The 19,685-nt window shown below is 53.4% G+C and overlaps 1 protein-coding gene across 1 annotated transcript in view; it reads right to left on the reverse strand.

Annotated features, from left to right (window-relative positions):
• Positions 1–19,530, reverse strand: part of NECTIN1 (nectin cell adhesion molecule 1) — a gene marked incomplete at both ends in the record, with an annotated part of 88,413 nt that extends 68,883 nt beyond the window's left edge. The window contains one exon of the mRNA XM_080357855.1: positions 19,449–19,530. Coding sequence (XP_080213981.1) covers positions 19,449–19,530 — 82 coding nt within the window. The remainder of the gene's footprint in view (positions 1–19,448) is intronic.
• Positions 19,531–19,685: the final 155 nt, after the last annotated feature.

Genomic DNA, 19,685 nt, shown 5'->3' on the forward strand with positions numbered 1-19,685 from the left:
AAAACCTGGCCTATGTTTCCGAAATGGGCTGCCTAGCTGGAGCCCCCTTTTCATGAGCGTCTGTTCTTTTCAGCAATCACTTATGAAGTGTTGGCCTCCTTAATGGTTCTTAACCTGGACAGCCCAAATGGCAAGCCACAACTGGAACATCAGCTGAACCCATCTCCTCCTCCAGAGCCTCCTTGGCAGTACTTGCCCAAATTTCTAATGCCTTTTTTCTCCTTTCTTTGCAAACTACCCCTCTGTGAAAACTGACGCTGCCCGTGGATCAGATTTCTGACTCATCACTTAAAGATGATGTATTTTGGCCCAATGCTCAATCTAGCCTTTGTAAAACGATGCTGGGACTCTTCTCTCTCCCATCCCCTCCTGCCCTGCTGAACTGCGGGTCTGGGGGACAGAGGCAGTGGTAACCCCGACACATTCATTGCAGAGGATGCTGCCTGATGCTGCGAGGACCTGTCCGTGTTTCCCATCTCAGCAAAGAGAGGGGCTCAAGGGGAGCATTCATTCAGCACTAATAGGAAGAGAAGGAAGCTGAAAATCCTACCGTGGCCCATCAGTTCTTTCCCAAAAGGACGGCACAACCTTCCTCGCATCCCCTAAATGACCCTGTACTTCCCTACCTTGCTGCAATTTATTGCTGGCAAAAAACACAGGCAGAAAGAGGTTTCTTGACCAAAAAAAACCCCACAACAACACGTGTTCAGACCACAAATAAGAGCAAGGACATTACAGGAGTCCTATCTATAATCAAACTCTCTTGCTCTAAGCACTCTTCTCCCATGCACCCGAGGCAGCAGGACGTTCACGTATGCAGATGCAGGGCTAACCCGAACCCTTAGTCCTAGTTGCTTTGGGGAAGCAGAAGGGGGAAAAAGCCCCTAAGGATGGCCGCAACCTATGGCCATATTCTGGCGACAGAAGGTAAAGAAGAGACAACAAAAGGCAGCAGCCCTTCCCTGCCCCCTCCCGCGGATGTCTGCTGTCTAATCCCCCGGCACCAACGCCTCCTCCCGCCCGGCTCGGCCGTGTCGCACCGCGGGACGCGACAGCCCCGGCGGCCCCGGACCGGCCCCTCGCCAGGGACCAGCAGGGGAAGGGGAGGGGGCTGGGAAAAGCAAGAAGGGGGCAAGAAAGGGGAGAGGCCGGCCCAGCCGTCCCCGGCCCCGGGTGTGCAGGGGGAGGGGACGGGCAGCCTGCGAGGCGGCTTTATCGGCGCTCCTGCCATGAGCAGGAACAAAGCGATGGGGCCAGGAATTCAGAGCAACCAACAGCATTTCTATGCTAATGAGAGCTCCGAGTTAGATCCCGCCGCCTGTGGCAAATTGGAGTGAAAAATCCAGGCTTGAAAGGACGCAACTTTATGTCCGACGAGCGTCGATGGGCTCCGACACCAATCCTTTTCCCTCGGTTTATTTTTAATTGACTTCTCCTAAGCCGGAGTGCACGTTCATCCGTTCCAAACGGAGCAGCTGTTGAAACTGAAAATCAGCATCGTAAAGCGCACACGTATATATTTTGTGGTGCTCACTTCTTAGCGCTCCATTTCCAAACCTCAGCAGCCTGCCCAGAACAAAGGATGCCCTAGCAAAGTCATCCTGGATGCCAGTCATTTCGGATGTTTTGGCATTTATTAGGGTGGTTTGCTGGGAGCTGAGTTACTTAGAAAACCTGTCACTGACCAGTGTGCTAAAATCTTAAAATAATTAGTTAATTAAAAGCTGACCCTGAGCTTTTTTTGAATGTCTGGCCATATCTGCCTAGCTCTAAAAACAGAAAAAGCAATTTTTATGTTTGCCAACCAAACAAATCCAGCTTCAGACCTCTGATTAAATATTAACCACTTTGCACAGACCACAAGTCAGATCCACAGCTATTTATTGCTCTGAAGGCAGCTGCAGCAAGAAACAAAACAAAACAAACAAAGCCAGCCAGGAATGAGCGGTGTCATCCACATCAACAAGTTTCCCATGTGTGCTTGAGTCAGCTTGAAGCCAGGAGGCATTTAAGAGCGCGTTTCACTGGGCTCGGCGCTCGGGGACCAGGTGCTGTCGGTGCATTTCTCTCCCAGCACCTACCGCTCCTCCTGCACCGCAGGAGTGAGCCGGATACGGCCCGATCCACCCGCTAATGACGTCAATGATCTTCACTTTGGATCTTGCTACAAAACCTCCGTGATGCCCGCAAAGCTAATATCACTTTGGGAGGGTAAACTGGCGACTGCTTGATTTATCCCCCTTTGGAAGCGTGGTTTGGGACCAGCAGAGCCCGACGATGACATTTAGAGACACAGAAGCGTGCGCGAGAGGCACAGACCCCATGGCGGGACTGCTGCTCTGAGCGCTGCTTGGCCAGCGCCAGCCTGCAGCTGCAGAGGTCGATGAGACTGCCCTTGCTGCAGTGTCTGGCCCTGTGCGGTGACAGCGAGGGTGTCAGTGGCTAGGTAGCGTTAACACCCCTTGTATGCCCCATGCACGGCTTTGAAGGCTTTCTCCCCGGCTTCCTACTATCAATGGATGCCCTGGAGCAACAGGACAAAAGGTGATTGTTCCCCGTCTTATTTCTAATTATTATTGGAATTAAAAAAGCAGCTGTGCTCCTGTTTGGGCCCTGAGCCAGCCCTGGTATCCCCCCTCCCAGTTTCACAGGCATATGCTCAGGTTTCTGATGCACAGAGATCAAATAACCCATCACTCGGAGTAAGATATTATCCCCTATTACCAATTCAATGCAAACAGCTCTCCTCTTCCCCAGATTAAAAGCCAATTAAAGAACCTTGCTTTCCAAGGGGAGAGGAAACCGAGAGGAGTTTTTTGTGGGGTTTTTGTTGGTCTCTGCCAATCAATGTGATTTGAAAAGAACTCATCGATAACACATCGATATTGCCTCAATATCCCCCATATGTGTTATCGATGAGTTCTTTTCAAATCGCATTGATTTTTCTCAGAACTGTTTGGTACTCGTGCCTCCATAGAAAAAGAGAAATACTGAGAGGACAACAACAAAATCTCCACAACTCACGTCCTAAAAAGGAAAAAGAAGGGAATTTTCCTTGCTGGAGGATCAATGGTGTTTGCTTAAGTCAGCAATTGGTGTTTTTGGATTTCAAAGGTTTCTCAGGGCGAGGGAACCTCACTCTCAAGGTGAAGAGCAAGCTCATAAATCTGGAAGAAGCTTCAAGCCCAGAATATGCTGATTCCCCACTGCAGGGAGGGCAGAGCCAACAGGAAAAGGGCATTTGCTCTGCAAACAAGAAGCAGGATGAGTGCTTGTAAATCGCTCGTCACAAGGGAACAGGTGACATTCAGTCCTGCTGCACTCAGAGCTGGAATACAAGGGGAAGGGAAAGGTGAGTTGAAGCCAGCTCTGCACTCACAAGGGCCACAGGAGTCTCTGGTTTCTCCTCTCAGCTCCCAGAACAGGTCAGCAAAGCCTAAGGTCTGATACTCCATTTCCCACAGCTCTCGCTGCTAAACCAAGATTTACCTTCAAGGCGGCACACTCAGCCCTGGCCTAAACGCCTCCTATTGCCGTGGGAAAAGACATGTCAAGAGACACGGCCAGTGCAGGGGTAAAGCCAGAGACTGGAAAGTCTCTGGGCTGGGACTGCAGCTAGCACAGTGCGACTCCAACACAAAGGTATACGGTGATAGCTCACTTCATTGATCCCCCTTCCCTAGATTTAGTAGAAACAAACAAAAAGCCACATCATCAAAAACCCCAGACTGCCTCTCCAGCAAGTGTCTTACCCCAAAGGATCTCTGCGTTTGGGCTTCCCCCAGCTTGCTACTGTTGTGCTTGTTGCCTGTTAACCCCCTGGCCACGCTGCTCGTAGCCCCATTACCACCAGTTTGCAATCAGCGTGCAGAACAGCCCCAGGCCCAGCCCTGCAGCCCCTGCCCGCCATGGACCTGCAAAGCCCTGCCACAGGAGCTGCCATAGCCCTCCAAAGCCCTGCCACAAGAGCTGCCATGGACCTCCAAAGCCCTGCCACAAGAGCTGCCATGGACCTCCAAAGCCCTGCCACAAGAGCTGCCATGGCCATGCAAAGCCCTGCCACAAGAGCTGCCATGGACCTGCAAAGCCCTGCCACAAGAGCTGCCATGGACCTGCAAAGCCCTGCCACAAGAGCTGCCATGGACCTGCAAAGCCCTGCCGCAAGAGCTGCCATGGACCTGCAAAGCCCTGCCACAAGAGCAGCCTTCTAGTGTGGCTGCTGCAATGGGAAGGAAAACTGAGCTCTTGACAGAGAGCGTTTAGCACACGCATCCGCTTCAGTAGATAGGTAGATGACCTCCTGAGGTCCTTTACAACCTGAATTATCTTCTGTTTCTATCAGGATGCTAAACTAGCACAAAAACATGTCTGTCTTTCTGTCAATCTGTCACTTTGCATTCATTTTCATCTGTCACGCATTAGCCCAGATCTCACTGTTTACAGGCAGATAGTTACGTGTTGTTTCCTATTTTATTTTCTTTTTTTGAAGTCACTTCCTCTCGAAAAATGGCGACACACAAGCAGACGCATGCATACCCACACAAACAGCAATGCACCATTTTCACCAGGCTTACTCTCTATTCCAGGCTTATTTAGAGACAAAGACTGGAAGTAACTTGGTCTGACAAGTGACTCTCTGCATTAAAACCAACAGCCAAGCTGCCACAGCCTCCCCTTGTTTGCACAGGCGGGCAGGGCGATGGGATCTGCCCGGCTCCCGTGTGCCCGGGCGCAGCTGGCGCAGGGGCGGAGCAGGGTCCAGGTTGTGTCTACACCGCCAGGAGCAGCTCTCAGCCCGCTTGCCAGTCCACACTTGCCCATCAGCCAACATGTTCCCATGCAACCACAAGTTTTGCATGGGGAAAGGAGGGGCCCGGCCACAGCGCAGCGAGCAGGAGCCCAAAATCTTGCTCCCACCGTCTGGGCTGAGCGTGAGCGCAAAGCAAGCCACCCACCAGCACGCATCCTGAACTGCCTTGCGCTCAGCGCCACATGGGTGACTTTACCCCGAGCTACTGCCGGACTGAGAGCCACCAGCCCAGGCAGAAAGTGGGGAACACAGCCACAGCTTGTGTGGGACTGCAGCATCTCCCCAGTGTGGTCCAGAGCGATGGGTGCTCCACGGCACAGCACCAGGGCTGGGGCAGAGGCAGAGCCCAGCACCGCTGCTCGGGGAGCCCTCCTGGCAGCACCCCGTGGGCTCGCTGCCTGCTGCCATGCCTGGGGGGCAGGACACCTCCCTGCACACACCTGCACAGCATCGGCCCGTCTCGCTGCTGCTGCAGGCATGCGCACGACACCCAAACAGCGGGGAAGAGGGAGAGACGGGAAGGGAAAGGGGCGAGCAGGAGGAGCCGCGGCCAGGACAGCCGGGGACAGGGCACGGGGAGGAAGGACGGGAAGCAGCCTTGGACGGCGGGATCCCTCTCCGCTTCATTTCCGCCCAGGAAAAAAAAGGAAGGCTTTTCCCTGCCTGCATTCTTTCCCTGGCCGCCACTGGTGAAACCCCATCTCAAGCCACCCCGTCACCATGGCAACGGGCCGAAAGGAACAGATGGTCCTGGCGAGCCAAATCCCAGTTGGAGGGGGAGAGCACAGGGTGCGGGCAGGGCGGGAGCAGGTCCTGGCCTCACGGCTCGGGGGACAGGGAGGATGCCCCCATGGTGCTCTTGTCCCTCATCCTCCAGCCATGGTGAGACGTTCACAGGCTTGCTGCCGCCTCGGGGCGGACATGCATGTTCCCCTCTGGAGGGGCATGAACCCTCTGAGACCCACCATCCCATGAGCTGGACCTTTCCAGCCGCGGGAAGAGCCATGTTTTCTCAGGCATCTGCAGCATCTCCCTTCACCAAACCTCACCTCTTAAGACGGGGGGATTGCACAGAGGGCGAGCGTGGGGACCAGACCTTTTCATGTGTGAAGCGAGCGGGCGCAGGGCTCAGCTGGCACAGCCTTGCTGGATCTCCCAGACGGATTCATCTGAGCAGATGGGGGTGAGGACCAGGGTGGGTGAAGATAAAACTCAGCCACTAATCTCCCTGTGGATTAACCGTCAAGCCTGTCCACGTGGGGCCGTGGTGTGGGGCTCTGGAGCAGACAAACAATGCCTAAGCCCTCCTGGAGATACCCATGACTCCTCTGGAGTATTCAGAGAGGCACCTGGAGAGATCAAGGTGTTTCTCAGGGGCACAGACTTCATTCTGCAAACCCAGTACTGCTTGGTGTGGTCAGCCCCATAGCTGGTTGCGTTTTGGGGGAAAAGCAGCGAGTGTGAAATGACGCATCAAAGCCTACAGAGCTGCCTGGACCTGCAGAGGGGAAGGACACTTTCACTATGGTGAAACATAGGCTGAAGAGGGCAAGGAACATTATTGCAAGGAAGAAAAAAGCAGGAGCTCTTCTTCTAGCAATCTCAGCTCCTAGAACAGCCTGTCTGAACCGCTCAGGCCCATCTTCTTCGGAAAAAACCCAAAGCAACACTTGCTTTGCAGAGCCAGTCTTGGAGCTGTTACCACCATTATCACAACTTCCTCAGCTCCAGACAAGTTCAGTCTCTGGGGATCATGGCTGAGTTTTGCAGCCCTGTCCCTAGATCCATGGGGGGCAGACAGATGCTTTTGGTGCCCGTGTAGCCCCAGGAGCTTTCATCCCACCCGGGAAGCAGTGTTTTTCAGGGCTTGAGGGCCAGAAGAGGCTGGGGATGGAAAGCAGGTGGTCCCAGGGCGATGTGCGTGTTGGGGTGCTGCACGGAGCGCAGCGGGGAGCCAGACCCCCTCCTGCCTGACGGCAATCGCTTCTCCTGCACCGAGCGTTCCCGCGCCAGGCTGCTCCCTTTCCCGTGGCCCTGGCACGCTCACAGAGATACTGGCCTGGGGGGCCCAGCCCTACCCAACCGGCTCCCAGCCCACACCCGTGAGAAGAGAGGAGAGGAGAGGAGAGGAGAGAGCCCGTCCTGCCTCTCAGGTGTGGCCCTTCGCCTCTGGGCTCCCGCCCGGCGAGAACGCTGGTGCCAGCTTGGATGCGGCCACTTTTGCTGGTGAGAGATGGGGAGCAGGTATCAGACCCGTACCGCGGCTCTTGGGAGGCTGCAAAGCCTCCCAGTGCGGCCAGGGTTGTCTGCAACATCCCTTTTCTTGCTTCCTCTCCTTCAGAGCAGGTTCCCAGCTTTTGTTCTCGTCTGGGTTCAGCCCTTCCTTCCCCAGCCCGACAAGCCCTGGAAACCCACATCTTTTCTCTGCAGAACAGGTTGGGTGCAGGAGCAGCTTCCCACGCGCCAGCACAGCCCAGCCTGGCCCACACCCTCCCCCTGCCCCAATAGCCCATCTTATTTTCCCCTGTGCTCCCTTTCCCGGATCAAAGCCGCCTCCCCTCCCTGTATAGCAAACATTATTCAGCTGCTAGATAAGAAGCTCTCCAGCAGCTCTTTATTAATCCCACTGGAGGCAGAAAGAAGGCAGAGAGAAAGAACTCAGCGTGGCCAGGACAGAGACTAATGTTCCACAAAACACCTTTGCAAAAGAGAGGCATGTCTTTTTTTTCCCAGAAAGTCTCATGGGAAGCTTGGGTAATAATTAACAATTATTGAACTTTAAACCCTCCATTTTTCTCTCGGTCCTGACCAGGATTTTGTAATAACTCATCCAGTCTGAAACACTCCCAGACTGGTTTGCTGGGGCTCCCTGGGGTAGGATGGGTAAGGAGGGGGATGCAGGCAGTTGCTGTGCCTTCCTTGCCTTTACATTGAGCTAGTGTCCCAGCTCCAAGCTTTGGGGGAGCTTGCATACGACCCTCCTTTCCCTCCTTCAATGCATCCTGCAGCTCCTGTGGCCACAAAAAGAAATGGCAAGTTGTGGTACAAATCTCCCATAGAATCTTGCGTATGGCTAAAATTGTAATGTACTGAGGAGATAGACTAGAAAGCTTTTATAGCATAAAGACACTTGTTTAAATCCATCTGCTGTCTGAGGCAATTATAATCAGTATCATGTGATGGCTCACACGTGAAACAAGTCAAATGGCTCATAGGGCCTGGGTTTGCCTTGCTACCTGCCCCCTCTTATGGAAGGACCACAGTGTTTTTGAAGCGCTTGTTCATGCAAAAGCCGGATATTTCTGTTACCTACAGTGCAGCAGCTCAGGTGTTATGAAACTTGCTCACAGCCGCCTAGGAAATCAGTGGCAAAAGCAAAACACGTTGCAGATACCAGAAGATTTACAACATTGTAAATGCCTCAACAGTCACCGCAAATGCAGGCAGGACAGGGCACAGCGTGAATCCCTGTCACCCATCCTGCCCGGTGCGTTGTCTGGGGGAGCTGCCCTGGGATGTCAGGGCACCAGGGCTGTGCAGGGCTGTCCACATGGGGGCTGGAAACCAGAAGTAACCCAAATGCAAACTAGCAGAGCAAGAAATCAAGAGGCCTTTGAATTAAACCAGGCAGAGAAGCCAATGGACCACAATCTCTCACTTCCATGATTTCAACCCACACATCGCACAGTAAGAAACTGCATCCAGTGTTTGCACTGGCAGAATATTTGTACATTATGCAAAACTATTTCTTGCCTACTAAAATCCCTGGGTAAGGAGCTGTCGGTTCCTGGCTGCTACGAAAAATGACAAAATAAAGGGGAGTCACCTTGCCCTGTGCTTTGCAAATGGTCTCCTGCCTGGATAGAGTAACATCGTGCAAGGCGCCCTGCAGACGCACAGCAATGTGAGCAAAGAAGAGCGGGACAGCCCTGCAGACGCACGGCAATAGGAGCAAAGAAGAGCAGGACAGTCCTGCAGACACTCGGCAATGTGAGCAAAGAAGAGCGGGACAGTCACCGGCAGCTTTCGACAAGGAAAGGCGCATAGAGGTGAAGCGAGCTAGCCAAGGATATTCCAGGAGCTTGTGGCAAAGCCAAGAAATGATGCCAATGCTTCTGAGCTCAGCCTGCCTTTGCCATCACCTCCAGGACATTCTTTCCCTTTAAGTAAAAGCTGATTCACGGCCTGGTAGAAGTCAGTGTGAGGCAGCAAATATTCTCATTCCCAGTGAGGTGCCATAAGGTATTCCACGGGCATGGCAGCAGTTGGGACATCAAGAGTAACAACAACAACAACAACAACAAAATTATATATACCTAAAAATAATTATTTTAGCCTTTTATTTCCAAAGTGAGTTTCGAGCCACTGAAAGGTCTCGGATCGATACCAGCAAAAGTGCAGATTGGGTTGTTTTACTTGGGGACATTCTGTCTGGAGAAGAAACTCAGTCCTAACAAACTCATTCCACACGCACAGCAAGAAGACCTGATTATCGTGCAGGTAGAAAGAAGTCCTAAATGGTTCAAGGGGGGTTTGCAGCATAGACCTTGAGGCCAGTCCAACCCTAGAGAGAGCTTAGATACCAGGCTGGCTTTAGTGTTTCAGATGGTGAAACGCAGTTGCCTGTTCGTGTGCTCCATTATAAACAAGCCTTTCTTCTCCTCTCCTGCCCCACAGCTGCACATGAACTCAACCCCATGCCCCAGGGACCTTTGAAAACTGCATTATAGCTTCCCCCCATACAAAGTTTGGATCAATACTGTCAGGCTTTGGCCACGTTAGCCCTGCTAACTGGAATTACAATAGGTAGGAGTGCAGCTTTCACTCCCATCTCTCTGCTGCTTGTCATAACGTGATCAAAATCTATCTCTCTCTCTTTATCAGGGAACGTGAGGAGAACAGAGCGGAGCCCTGGGCGGAGGGGCCACGTTGTGCTCACGCCGGCTGCGAAGGCTCAGCCAGTTTACAGAGCCAGGGTGATACACAGAGGGCAATAGATACAGCATCTGTGATTTGTTGGTCATTATCAAACGGCAGTAATGCAGGGCTGAATTACCCAGGCGAGGGAAGGCTCAGCAGCCTGGACCTACTCAGCTCCCCAGAGAGTGGCCATAAACAAAACTTAAATAATTAGAGTGCTTGGGCGGAGATGCAGCCTCTAAGTATTCTTAGGCTCACGCAAATAAAGGAAATAAATTCTTGGAAGGTGCCAGGCTGGATGGGGCAGAGGGAGGCTCATTTTCCACATCACTTGAGAGCAACCATTATAAATCTCACTGAAAGATGCACCTCCCCAGGCTAGCGATATTTTTAAACTCCGGGAGAGAGGAGAGAGAAAAAACACATTTTAGTATTTACACCACAGGCGAAAAGGGTATTTAAAAATCAGGGTACATTTTTGAAAGTCTGTTCCTGCCACACCAAGAAAGAAAGAAACAATTTTATTTATATAGTGTGATAGCTGGAAATACTAGCCCCAGAAAATCCATTCCTACCACCACCCTTCTGTTGTAGGCTGAGAAATCAAACTCCCAGAAGGATTGGGGGCTGGAGGGAGGCAGGAGATAAGGGTTCTTTTGCTGGCAAATTGCTCGTTCAGTTCCCAGCTGAATCACACATCAGCTCCTCCGAATCCTGCGGGGTGGCTCCTGCACTGTCCCTGCTTACTTGGTGTCTGGGGTAATGTCCCATAGGAGATGACTTGGCTCTACGGAGCGGCACCCTCATGGGAACAGAAGCCTGGTTTGTTCAGCCAGGAGCTGGAGCGTGTAACCAAACACAGCGGGGAAGGAACACGGAGGCACAGGGACCTGCTGGTGGGTGTCAGCTGAAGGACGCAGCCCTGGAGTCAGGGCCAGGGCAGAGCCTCACGTGGTGCTTTGCTTGCTGGAGCAGCGTGTTCCCACCGTTCTGCACCGCAAGGCCACCGGAGCTTTGGGGCTGGGAAACCCATGCATCGGCCTCTGCAGGATGGCCAGCCCAGTTTTCCTTTCTCCGGTTGGTTAGTGTTTCCTTCCCTGCGCGGGGTGGGGAAATCTTGCCAACGGCTGACTGATCACAGGTCGACTGATCACGGGTTGGACAATGCTGCATGGCAGCGGGAGGTGTAATGATGTGAGAGTTCTCAGCCCTGCTCTCAGGGCAGTCCTACAGGACCCAAAGTGCCAGAGCACTGCCTTCCTCTGCAGACACTGCAGCTTCTCCTCTGCCAAACTCAGTCCTGCTCCTAATTCCCTCCCGGGTCTGCAGGCACTGGGAACATTCCCCCTTTTACAAGCTGTGCTCTGTGCAAGCCTCTCTCCCTCCCACCCCTTCCCAGGACTGTTGTCATCATCCCAAAAGGATCTTATTCAGCTCGTATCAAAGGGATGCATGAGCACACCCATTAGGCAGCAGAGCATCAAGCAAATCGCCAAATAAGCCGCCTCTAAAGATCAGAGCACACTGTAATCACTCCCTCTGCAAGGAGATCCCCATAAGCCCTCCCCCACTTTCTCTGGGTTCTTGCCGAACCCAAGCACATGAGATATGTTTGGCGAGATCAGCCTCATCACCAGCAAAAGCCTCTTTATAAAACTTGCACACACAGAGCTCCTGGCCTCTCCCTGCTCCCCTCTCCACTGTCGTGGTGCCCAGCGGGTGTTCAGAGGCTGCCCCAGCCCTCAGACCCTGCAGTCAGGAGGACGTTGCCGCTGCCCTATAGACCTGGGTCTTGCGTCCCCAGCAGCAGCTGAGCAGCATGACCTGCGAGAGGGGCTGACACAGGTGGCACAAGGGACAGCAGCAGGTCCCCTTGCCGCCCTGCTCTCCCTTCTTCCCCCGAGGAGGCAGCAGAGAAGCAATGCGAGCGCAGGGAAAGGGGAGCGCTGGCAGCAGGGTGGACGTGCCCACACAGGGGCAAACTGCAGGACAGAAGTGGCACTTCACAACACATGTGTTGATTCATGTGTTGGTGCACAAGTGTCTTTCACAACCATGGCCTCAAAGAGAAAAGCAAGAAGCCTTTTCTAAAGCCTTTCATAAGGCGCCATGTGCTTTACCAACACGACACAACAAGCACAGCACTTGGCTTTGAAGTTGTCATGATAGGTGCCTTGTAGATTTGGATCCGGGGCTGGTCTGAGGCTGCCCTTGCTTCAGCACCTACCAGCTGCGTCTCAGCCTCTCGGTACACAAAATGAACTCATCCTTCTCAAGTAAAATACACAGAGCTCCAGCATGTTCAGCTCTGGGGTGCCATGCACGGGCTAACAGCACCCAGCAGCACTGCCTGTAGAGCCAAGAGGGGTCCTGTATCCAATGGAAACTGCGGCAGCTGATATAAATTACAGCATGGCAAGGATGCTGCTGTGCAACACATCCCCGATCCTGAATGACCATAAATGGGCACAGCTTTGGTTCTCCCCGCACCCAGAAAATACCCCATCCCGCAGCCTGGTCCTTGGCCACCGCGTTGCTGCAGCCGACAAGGGGAAGAGCATGAACGGGTCCAGTAATGTACACCACCAAACCACTAGCTGCTGCCTTCTGTTCGCAACTGCAGCCTTCATATGGACAATGCCTTTATTTCTAGTCCTGTCCCAGTGGGAGGGTGAGATGTTTCAAGGCAGGAGGAACCTCCATCACGGCCCCATGTTTGGGTGGGGTGTGATGTAGGACTCCACAGAGTGCTGATAACTTACCCAGCCCTGGCTAGCTCATTTGCTTGGGCTGTTCAAGGATGGGGCAGGGTTCATTCCTCCCTTGCTGCCCTCCCCTGCCCTAAGTGACACAGCCCTTCGCACCAGCCATCATGTATCAAGCTGCTCTACACAGAAACCTGGAGAAGACAGTGACAGAAACCCTGACCTTTCTCCCGAACTATCCAGTATATGCCTCCCAGTAAACCCTGTTCATCATATTAAACTCTCCCCTAAGTCTATGACTTTTGCCCATGATGGACTGTTCGTAACCCCTGGCTTTGCTAGGACAGTCAGCACAACGACCTCTAATTATAGGCTGCTGCTTGAGCTCTTGACCTCTTCTGCCCATTACCATTCGACCCTGAGTCCAGAGCCAGAATCTGCCCCCAGCTCCCCGCTCCGGCTGTCTTTCCTACGGAGAGAGAAACTGGTCAGTGAAAAGCTTCTCAAGCAGCATCTCTCTTGGTCCAGAGGGTATCTTGCCAGGGCATAAGAAACGAAACCTGGTTTTGCCAAGTGTGGGATCCTCAGTACAAAAAAATAGATACCTATAAGTCTGGTGAAATCCAGTGTCCCCCCTGGATCCACATGATGTGGCTACAGACCGTCCGCTGCAGTGGCCTATATTGGTACCATGTCTTTAGCCTCGCACAGAGAACAAGGCCGGTTTTGCTCTCAGGTGGCCACGCGGTGCTCTGCGCCAGCCCCTCGGCGCCCGCACACACAGCCCTTGGTGCTGGGACCCGCGTTCGCCTGCCGCCGGAGCAAAACCGCGGGATGCTGGCCACTGGCCGTGAGCGGCACGGCCCCTCCGCAGCCCTGGCCGTGCCCCCCAATGCCTCGCTCCAGCACAGGGGGGAACGGATCTCCCACGGGAAAGGGAAAACAGGCTCCTGATCGGTCTGATTGAGGGGTTTCCCCAGGTAGACAGAAAATTGCTGAGAAGAGACATGGAGGCAGAGTCCTCTTGACTAACCAGGCTTGGGAGCACCTGCTGTCTCATAGCCAGGTGGTCCATCTGGTACCTGCCACTGCTTCAAGGCAATGATGTGATTTGCAGGTCCTTCTGTAGCATCCCTGCATGATCGGGAGCAGATGGAGGCACTTTGCTATTTCCAGAAAGGCAAACAGGCTGGAATGGGGAACAGAAAACTCCATCCCTGTCACATATTAGATCTTGCCTTTCCTTAAGCTCTTCCCTGCCCACCCGTAGGTTGAATAAGGATGGAAAGCAGTGCTGTGCACCAGTCTCCAACGGGACTGGCTCACAGCCAAGGAGGGCAGGCCTGTAGCAGGGAGAGAGGTAGGGCTGGGTGGACAGTGCTTAGAAAGGCTTTCTTCCTGCATCGCACCAAATAATGTCAAAGTAGGATTATAAACCTCCTGCAGGGACAGCTTTATCGTGGGGGAATGGAGAAGAGATGGTTCATCAAGTTGGGTCAGTTCCTCCCATCCATCCCCAGCGCGCCACAAAGATGCCGAAGGGACAAGAAACCGCTGGCCAGACTCCACCTGGCCTCAATTGCTGCAGGGCACGAGCAGCCTCCCTAGCCTGGCTGGTCAAGCAGCAAGGGACCGAAGCTGGCGCTCTCCCCCTCTCATGCCCAGTAGCTGCTGTTCATCTGCCTTGGGATTGCTGCAGCGCCGAGAGCTGCCGCAGCTTTATGATGCCAGCCTGCGTGAACGGCTGCATCCGCCCCAGAGACGGCGAATGAACAGCAATGTGATAAACTCCCTATGCGTCCTGGGGTGCCCATCAGGCAGGGTCACATGGAAATGACAGCGTGGGGCATATAAAATAACACAGTGCTGGGAAGGGCAGCCCTTGCATCTGCGACTTTTGCTTCCCATTTATGTGTGTGACTGAGGCAAGATTGTAAATGCAGGACTTCAAACCTTCCATGGTGGCACAGTGGAAGGACAGGGAGGTGCCTGTCTGTCTGCTACAGGCTCCTACTCGCAGACTGAGGCGAAACTGCCCTTCCTCTCATGGACAACACTTCTGCCTTTGAGCAGTTCGGTCAGGAGTTTCTCTTTTGCTACGGAGCTGGGTGTTTCCCTTGAAAACCAAGCTGGGAGGGTATGTGCATCAACCAAAACCTTCACTGGAGAAGCACAGGAAACTGTAAGGCCAGGAGAATATCTGCAGCTCAACAGCGGCCAGGAGAAAAGCAAGGGGATGTATCATGAGAGGTTTCATTCCTTAGTTAAACACATTTTCACCTGAAACAATAATCTGGGTTAGGGAGCCCTCACTGCAGAGCTCTGAATTCTCTGCGCTGGGATGGCTGGGCTCTGGTAATTAACACAATAGGTGTCTCAAATGCAAACTGGGTCCCACCTCCAGTGGCTGGCGGCACCAGCTCACCCTGCATCAGAGCCGCCCTGGTTCAATCTGATGCCTTTGAAAAACCAAGAAGATCTCTAGGGTCACTCAGACTGGAGTAGCTTTGTCCCTCACTCATTCGTTTCTGATTTTGCACCAATATGCCTTGTTGGCCTGTGAAAAGGACTGAGCAAGAGTCATCGCGACCTCAAGCAATGATGTTGCAAGGCGTGAACCTTCTCTCAGAGGCCGTGGGGATGGTGGCCATCCATCTGAGGACGCGGCAACTCACCCCTGCAGCATTCACAGGCAGCCTGACTTCCCCTGGCACTGCTCCACCACCTTCCCACACTCCTGTCCGCAGGTGATGCTGTGTAACTCCCCTGGGCACCGGAGGTGGGAAGGAGCCCTTCCCTGGCTAGTGGTGGCCACTCGCTGCTCTCCCCCCGCCTTATGACGGGCTGTCCTCCCTGTCCCCAGCCTTAGCGGCACTAGCAGAGGGCAAGGGGTGCAGGTGGAAATGTAGGCTTGGAAAGCAGGTCACAACAACCAGCTCTTCTGGTTCCCTTCGTGATTCAGCTGAGGCGGGAGCGGTGCCCAAAGGATCCTTCTGGTGCCTCCCTGTACACTTGGCTTTGTGGCTGGCGCAGTTGCAGCCCAGAGGAGGGGCGATGAGGGAGAGATGTGCCAGGCTGCGCCAGCATCGGCATCTCGTCAGCCACCAGTTAATTGCAGGCATTTGCCTTGCGCTGAATGTGTTGCTGGATGTGACAACGTCCCTGCTTCTGTACTTCTCTTTGCAAATGGATCCATGTGCACTGGGCTGGGAACTCTTGTTTGATTAACGCTGCTGGTTCAGAGAGCAAATAGCATTAACTGTGGCCGTCTCCCGGCTCTGGCCATGGGGCAAACACCCTCCTGCTTGTGGGCTGAGCTGGCTCTCATACGCCTCAACCACACTGACACATACGTGAGCTCGTAATTCATGCCAGGTTAAAACTCTAATGGGTCGGTTCCACTGCAACAGCGAGGTTTAATGAGAAAATAGCAGCAAAAGACACACTTTTGCTTCTTGAAATAGCCTGATGTTGTTGTTTCCGAGTTTTGGGAGGAGATAGGTGCAGGCAAGAAAAAGGAACAACTAAGAACTCAAACCAAAGGCTGAAAAAATCTCTGGCAACTTTTTGCCTTTTGGAAGCTCCTTTGGGATATTAACGCATCTCTACAAGAGTACAAGATGGACCAGATCCTGCAGCGACACACTTTGTTCCTAACACTCCAGAGAGCTGTTGTACCTCCCCAAAAAGGAACCCTGCCTCCGACTGCAGCCAAGTTTGACCCAAGGCCTCCAGGTCACTGCAGCTCAGCCAATGCTGAGTACCATGTACCGCGACAGAAAAACCCCATGTTAAAGCCCCAAACACCTCTCAGCTATCCCCTGCTGAGGATCTCAAAGCGCTTTGCACAGAAAGACTCACAGGCCCCTCTCAGAGCCCCAGAGGTAGCCCAGTGATAGCAGACAGGAATTTGTGCCCAGACGGAGGGGAGCGTTGGGAAATAGAGGCCAGGATCTGCAGATGCAGGACCAAGCACAAGATGAATGCCTCTGCTCTGCACGGTTGCATCTCAGGCTGTACCGAGTTTCATGGCGGGGATAAACAGACAGATTGTTAAGCCTTGTAAAGCGTAAATTTAACCACGAGTGTTCCTGACCTCTGAGGATCAGCCACCTAGGATCTCTCCTCCCCGCTATCCCACAGCTTTTCAATAACCCCTGTTCATATTAATGTCCTGGAGCCCTAATGCCGTAGCTTCAGCTGATACCTAGTTAAGGGTTCCAAATGGACAGGCAGGCAGATCTGCATGGAAGGCTGCAGGAATCCTGAATTGAATCCGTTCTGGACAATTGAGCCGATCACATTGAAGACAATTAGTACAGCAGATTTTTGTAAGGGATGCCTTACAGCTTTTACAGCAGGGAACTTTTATTTCCTGATCAGAAAACAAGCTAACATGGTCAGAAGGGGTGGTGGTATACGTGGACGGGAACAAAATGAAATGGCATTTATCAGATGAACATGAAAGGTTTTCCAGAAAGCGGGTAGTGTCTCCCACCTTCCTCCAATCCTTCTTGGGCACTAGGTACCAAACTGCATTTTCCAACTAAGTCCACAGCTACTAATTCTCTTACAATATAGGATCCTAAGTTCCCCTCACCCCTTGTCCTTGATAAGCAAGCCTGTTTGTGTTCAAAGCTTACATATGGCTTTATATATACATATATATATATAAACACCCTCAGCTGATTTTGACACAATGGATTGTGAACTTGAGGAACTACCTGCCTCAGTATTGCATGCAGACCTGTGGTTTAGTAAGGACTGTCAGTCCGCCGAGCCTTTGTGCAGCATCTAGCACAGCATTGTGCTGGTCCTTCCCTGCAGCCCTGGGACTCATCCACAGCACCAGTAGGTGCGCAAATGAATGAAACGAACAAATGAATAAATGCATAATATCAGATCAATCATTCCTGCCAATGTGGAGCGTTCACCACTAAACTGGTCCAGCCAGAGTCTCGCCCACATAGGCTTCAGGGAACTTGGTGATAACGGACAGTGGTCGGGAAGGATTGTGTTCGCGGAGCATTGCAGGGCTGGCTGTACCCTTTCCTTGGCAAGGCACCACTAGCTGCACCACTGGCTTGTGCTGGCAGAGCTGCCAGCGGGACAGCGCAAGACAAACTACGGGGCTACTGCAGAGTGGCAGGAGACGAGACTGCCTGCCTGCTGGCAGCAAAGCCTCGAGAACAGCCAGAAATAGAGTAAGTGTGGGGAAAAAACGTCTCTTTCGACAAGGTGAGATGCCAGGCTGCCCCAGCGTCGCTGGCTGTGTGTCTCCTTGGTGAAAGCAATTCCTAGAGGGACTAGAGGAGCATAAACCTCTTGTAATTTACTCAGGACAGTCACCACAGCATTATGCCACCTCCAGTGCCTTCCCCATGGGTTGTGGGGAGGGCTTCCTGCATGGGGCTGCCCCGGTAAAGGGGTGAGGAGGGAACACCAGGGGAAGAATGGCAGGGAAAGTTCCAAGCCTCCTTGCGATGAGCCAGAGCTCAGCCAGGCACCTGCCTGGAAGCAGAGAGGAGTGGGGGAGCCCAGGGCTGTCCCTTCCATCACCTCTTTTTGTGATGCACAGCAGATCTTTTGTCCTGGGAATACAGAGGTATGCCCCTGCCTTGTTTCTCATCACTCTGTTAACCTTTTCCCTCTCAAAGTCTTGCTGGTTTCTTGACCACTACTCCCTCCCGTTTCACCTCTGTCCTCATCCATATTAGCTGAACCATCCAGTGTGTTCTCTTGGTTTCTCCTCATGCTGTGGATGTTATAATCTCCATCTTCGCTAGCACCAGGGAACCCTGGGCCCTGGCATTGGCTTGGATGGTCAGTCTTTTGGCCCAGACCTCATCTCATAGTCACAGCCCAGCCAGCCCGGCTGCTCTTCCAGGATGCTGCCCCAGCCCAGTGAGAGGAGCAGAGGCAATTCCACCCTGCCTCCCCTGCAACCTCTCCTCCAGCTGCAGACCCTCCTCCTCCTGCAGGCACAGGCTGCCTCTAACCCCTGCAGAAGGCTGGACGACGGCCTGGGGGTGGCACACGTGCCCGCTGCCATGCACTCCAGCGGCGGCCACCGAGAGCCCAGCCTCAGGAAGGCAAAAATCATTTCTATTTGCATTTCTCAGTTCATTCACAAGCGCTGTAAACCCAAACACTCGACCCCTTCCACGTCTCCAATAGCCGACTCCAGAAAGCCCTCCAGGACGGCATTAACCCATTCTGCGCTGGAGCAGAATAAGAGTCTCCCCCAGGGCACTTCATAAAGTGGGTCACTCTCCCGTTTCTAAGAGCTGTGCTGGAGCCCAGGGCAGGACCAAGCCCTGGGGTGGGGACACATGGGTTGTTCTGCAACCACCAGGGTAGTTCGAACGAGCTGCAGAGAAGTCAACCCAAATCTCTGCCCATCTCCTCCTTTCCAGGGATGGATCAAAACCAAAGGGATGGATCAGATGCCATCAGGCATCCAAGTGTAAAAGCAGTGAAAGGAAGGTCTGAAAACTGTAAGCAATCCAATCTCTCTGCAAAAGAGCCCGTGGGAAGTGTTTGTGTTGAGGAGAGTGGGGATTTTAGGGATGCTGGACAGCTGAAGCCTTCCATCTCTCCTTCCGAAACATCTGTGCTCATTCCCCAGCCCGGTGGCTCCCTTTCCCGGGAAGCCTGGCTGCTATGCCTCGCTAGACGCTGCTCGATCCAAAAAGCAAACAAACCGCCTCAGCTCCCAGGACTCCGGAGCCCACTGCCTGCAGCTGCTTCCAAAACAAACAATCGGGTGTTGTTCCTCTCCAAGCCAAGGATGAAATCGTCCCCGATTTTCTCCCACCCTCACGCAGATGCTTCCACACCTGCTCCAGACCTGGACGGGCACCCCAAAAAGCCGATCCCATCCTTCCCCGCCTCTCCACAGCCCTTCCCGCACCCCTTCCCCGCGTCGGCACCCCGTAAGGGGCTGCCCTGACCCCCGCAGCGCTCCGGCAGAGCCCACCGCCTCCTGGGGGGACCGACCGGCAGCGGCTCACCTGGTAGGAGCGCGGCCGCCAGGATGCAAACTCCGATAGTCCACCAAGATGCACAGCAACTTGTCTGCAGCTGTGAAGCCATGAGAGTTCCTTAGAAGAAATGGGCAGGGGTCGGTCTGGTAGCGTCCCTGGGCCCCCCCACCCTTCCCGCCTTCAGTGATTTTCAGGTCTGCTTTAAAAAAAAAGGTTTAAAAAATGTAGGTGCAGGAGGACAAAGAGGCGGCGCGCCCAGCAGGC

Source organism: Nesoenas mayeri, assembly GCF_963082525.1.
Source record: "Nesoenas mayeri genome assembly, chromosome: 22".
NCBI lineage: Eukaryota > Metazoa > Chordata > Aves > Columbiformes > Columbidae > Nesoenas > Nesoenas mayeri.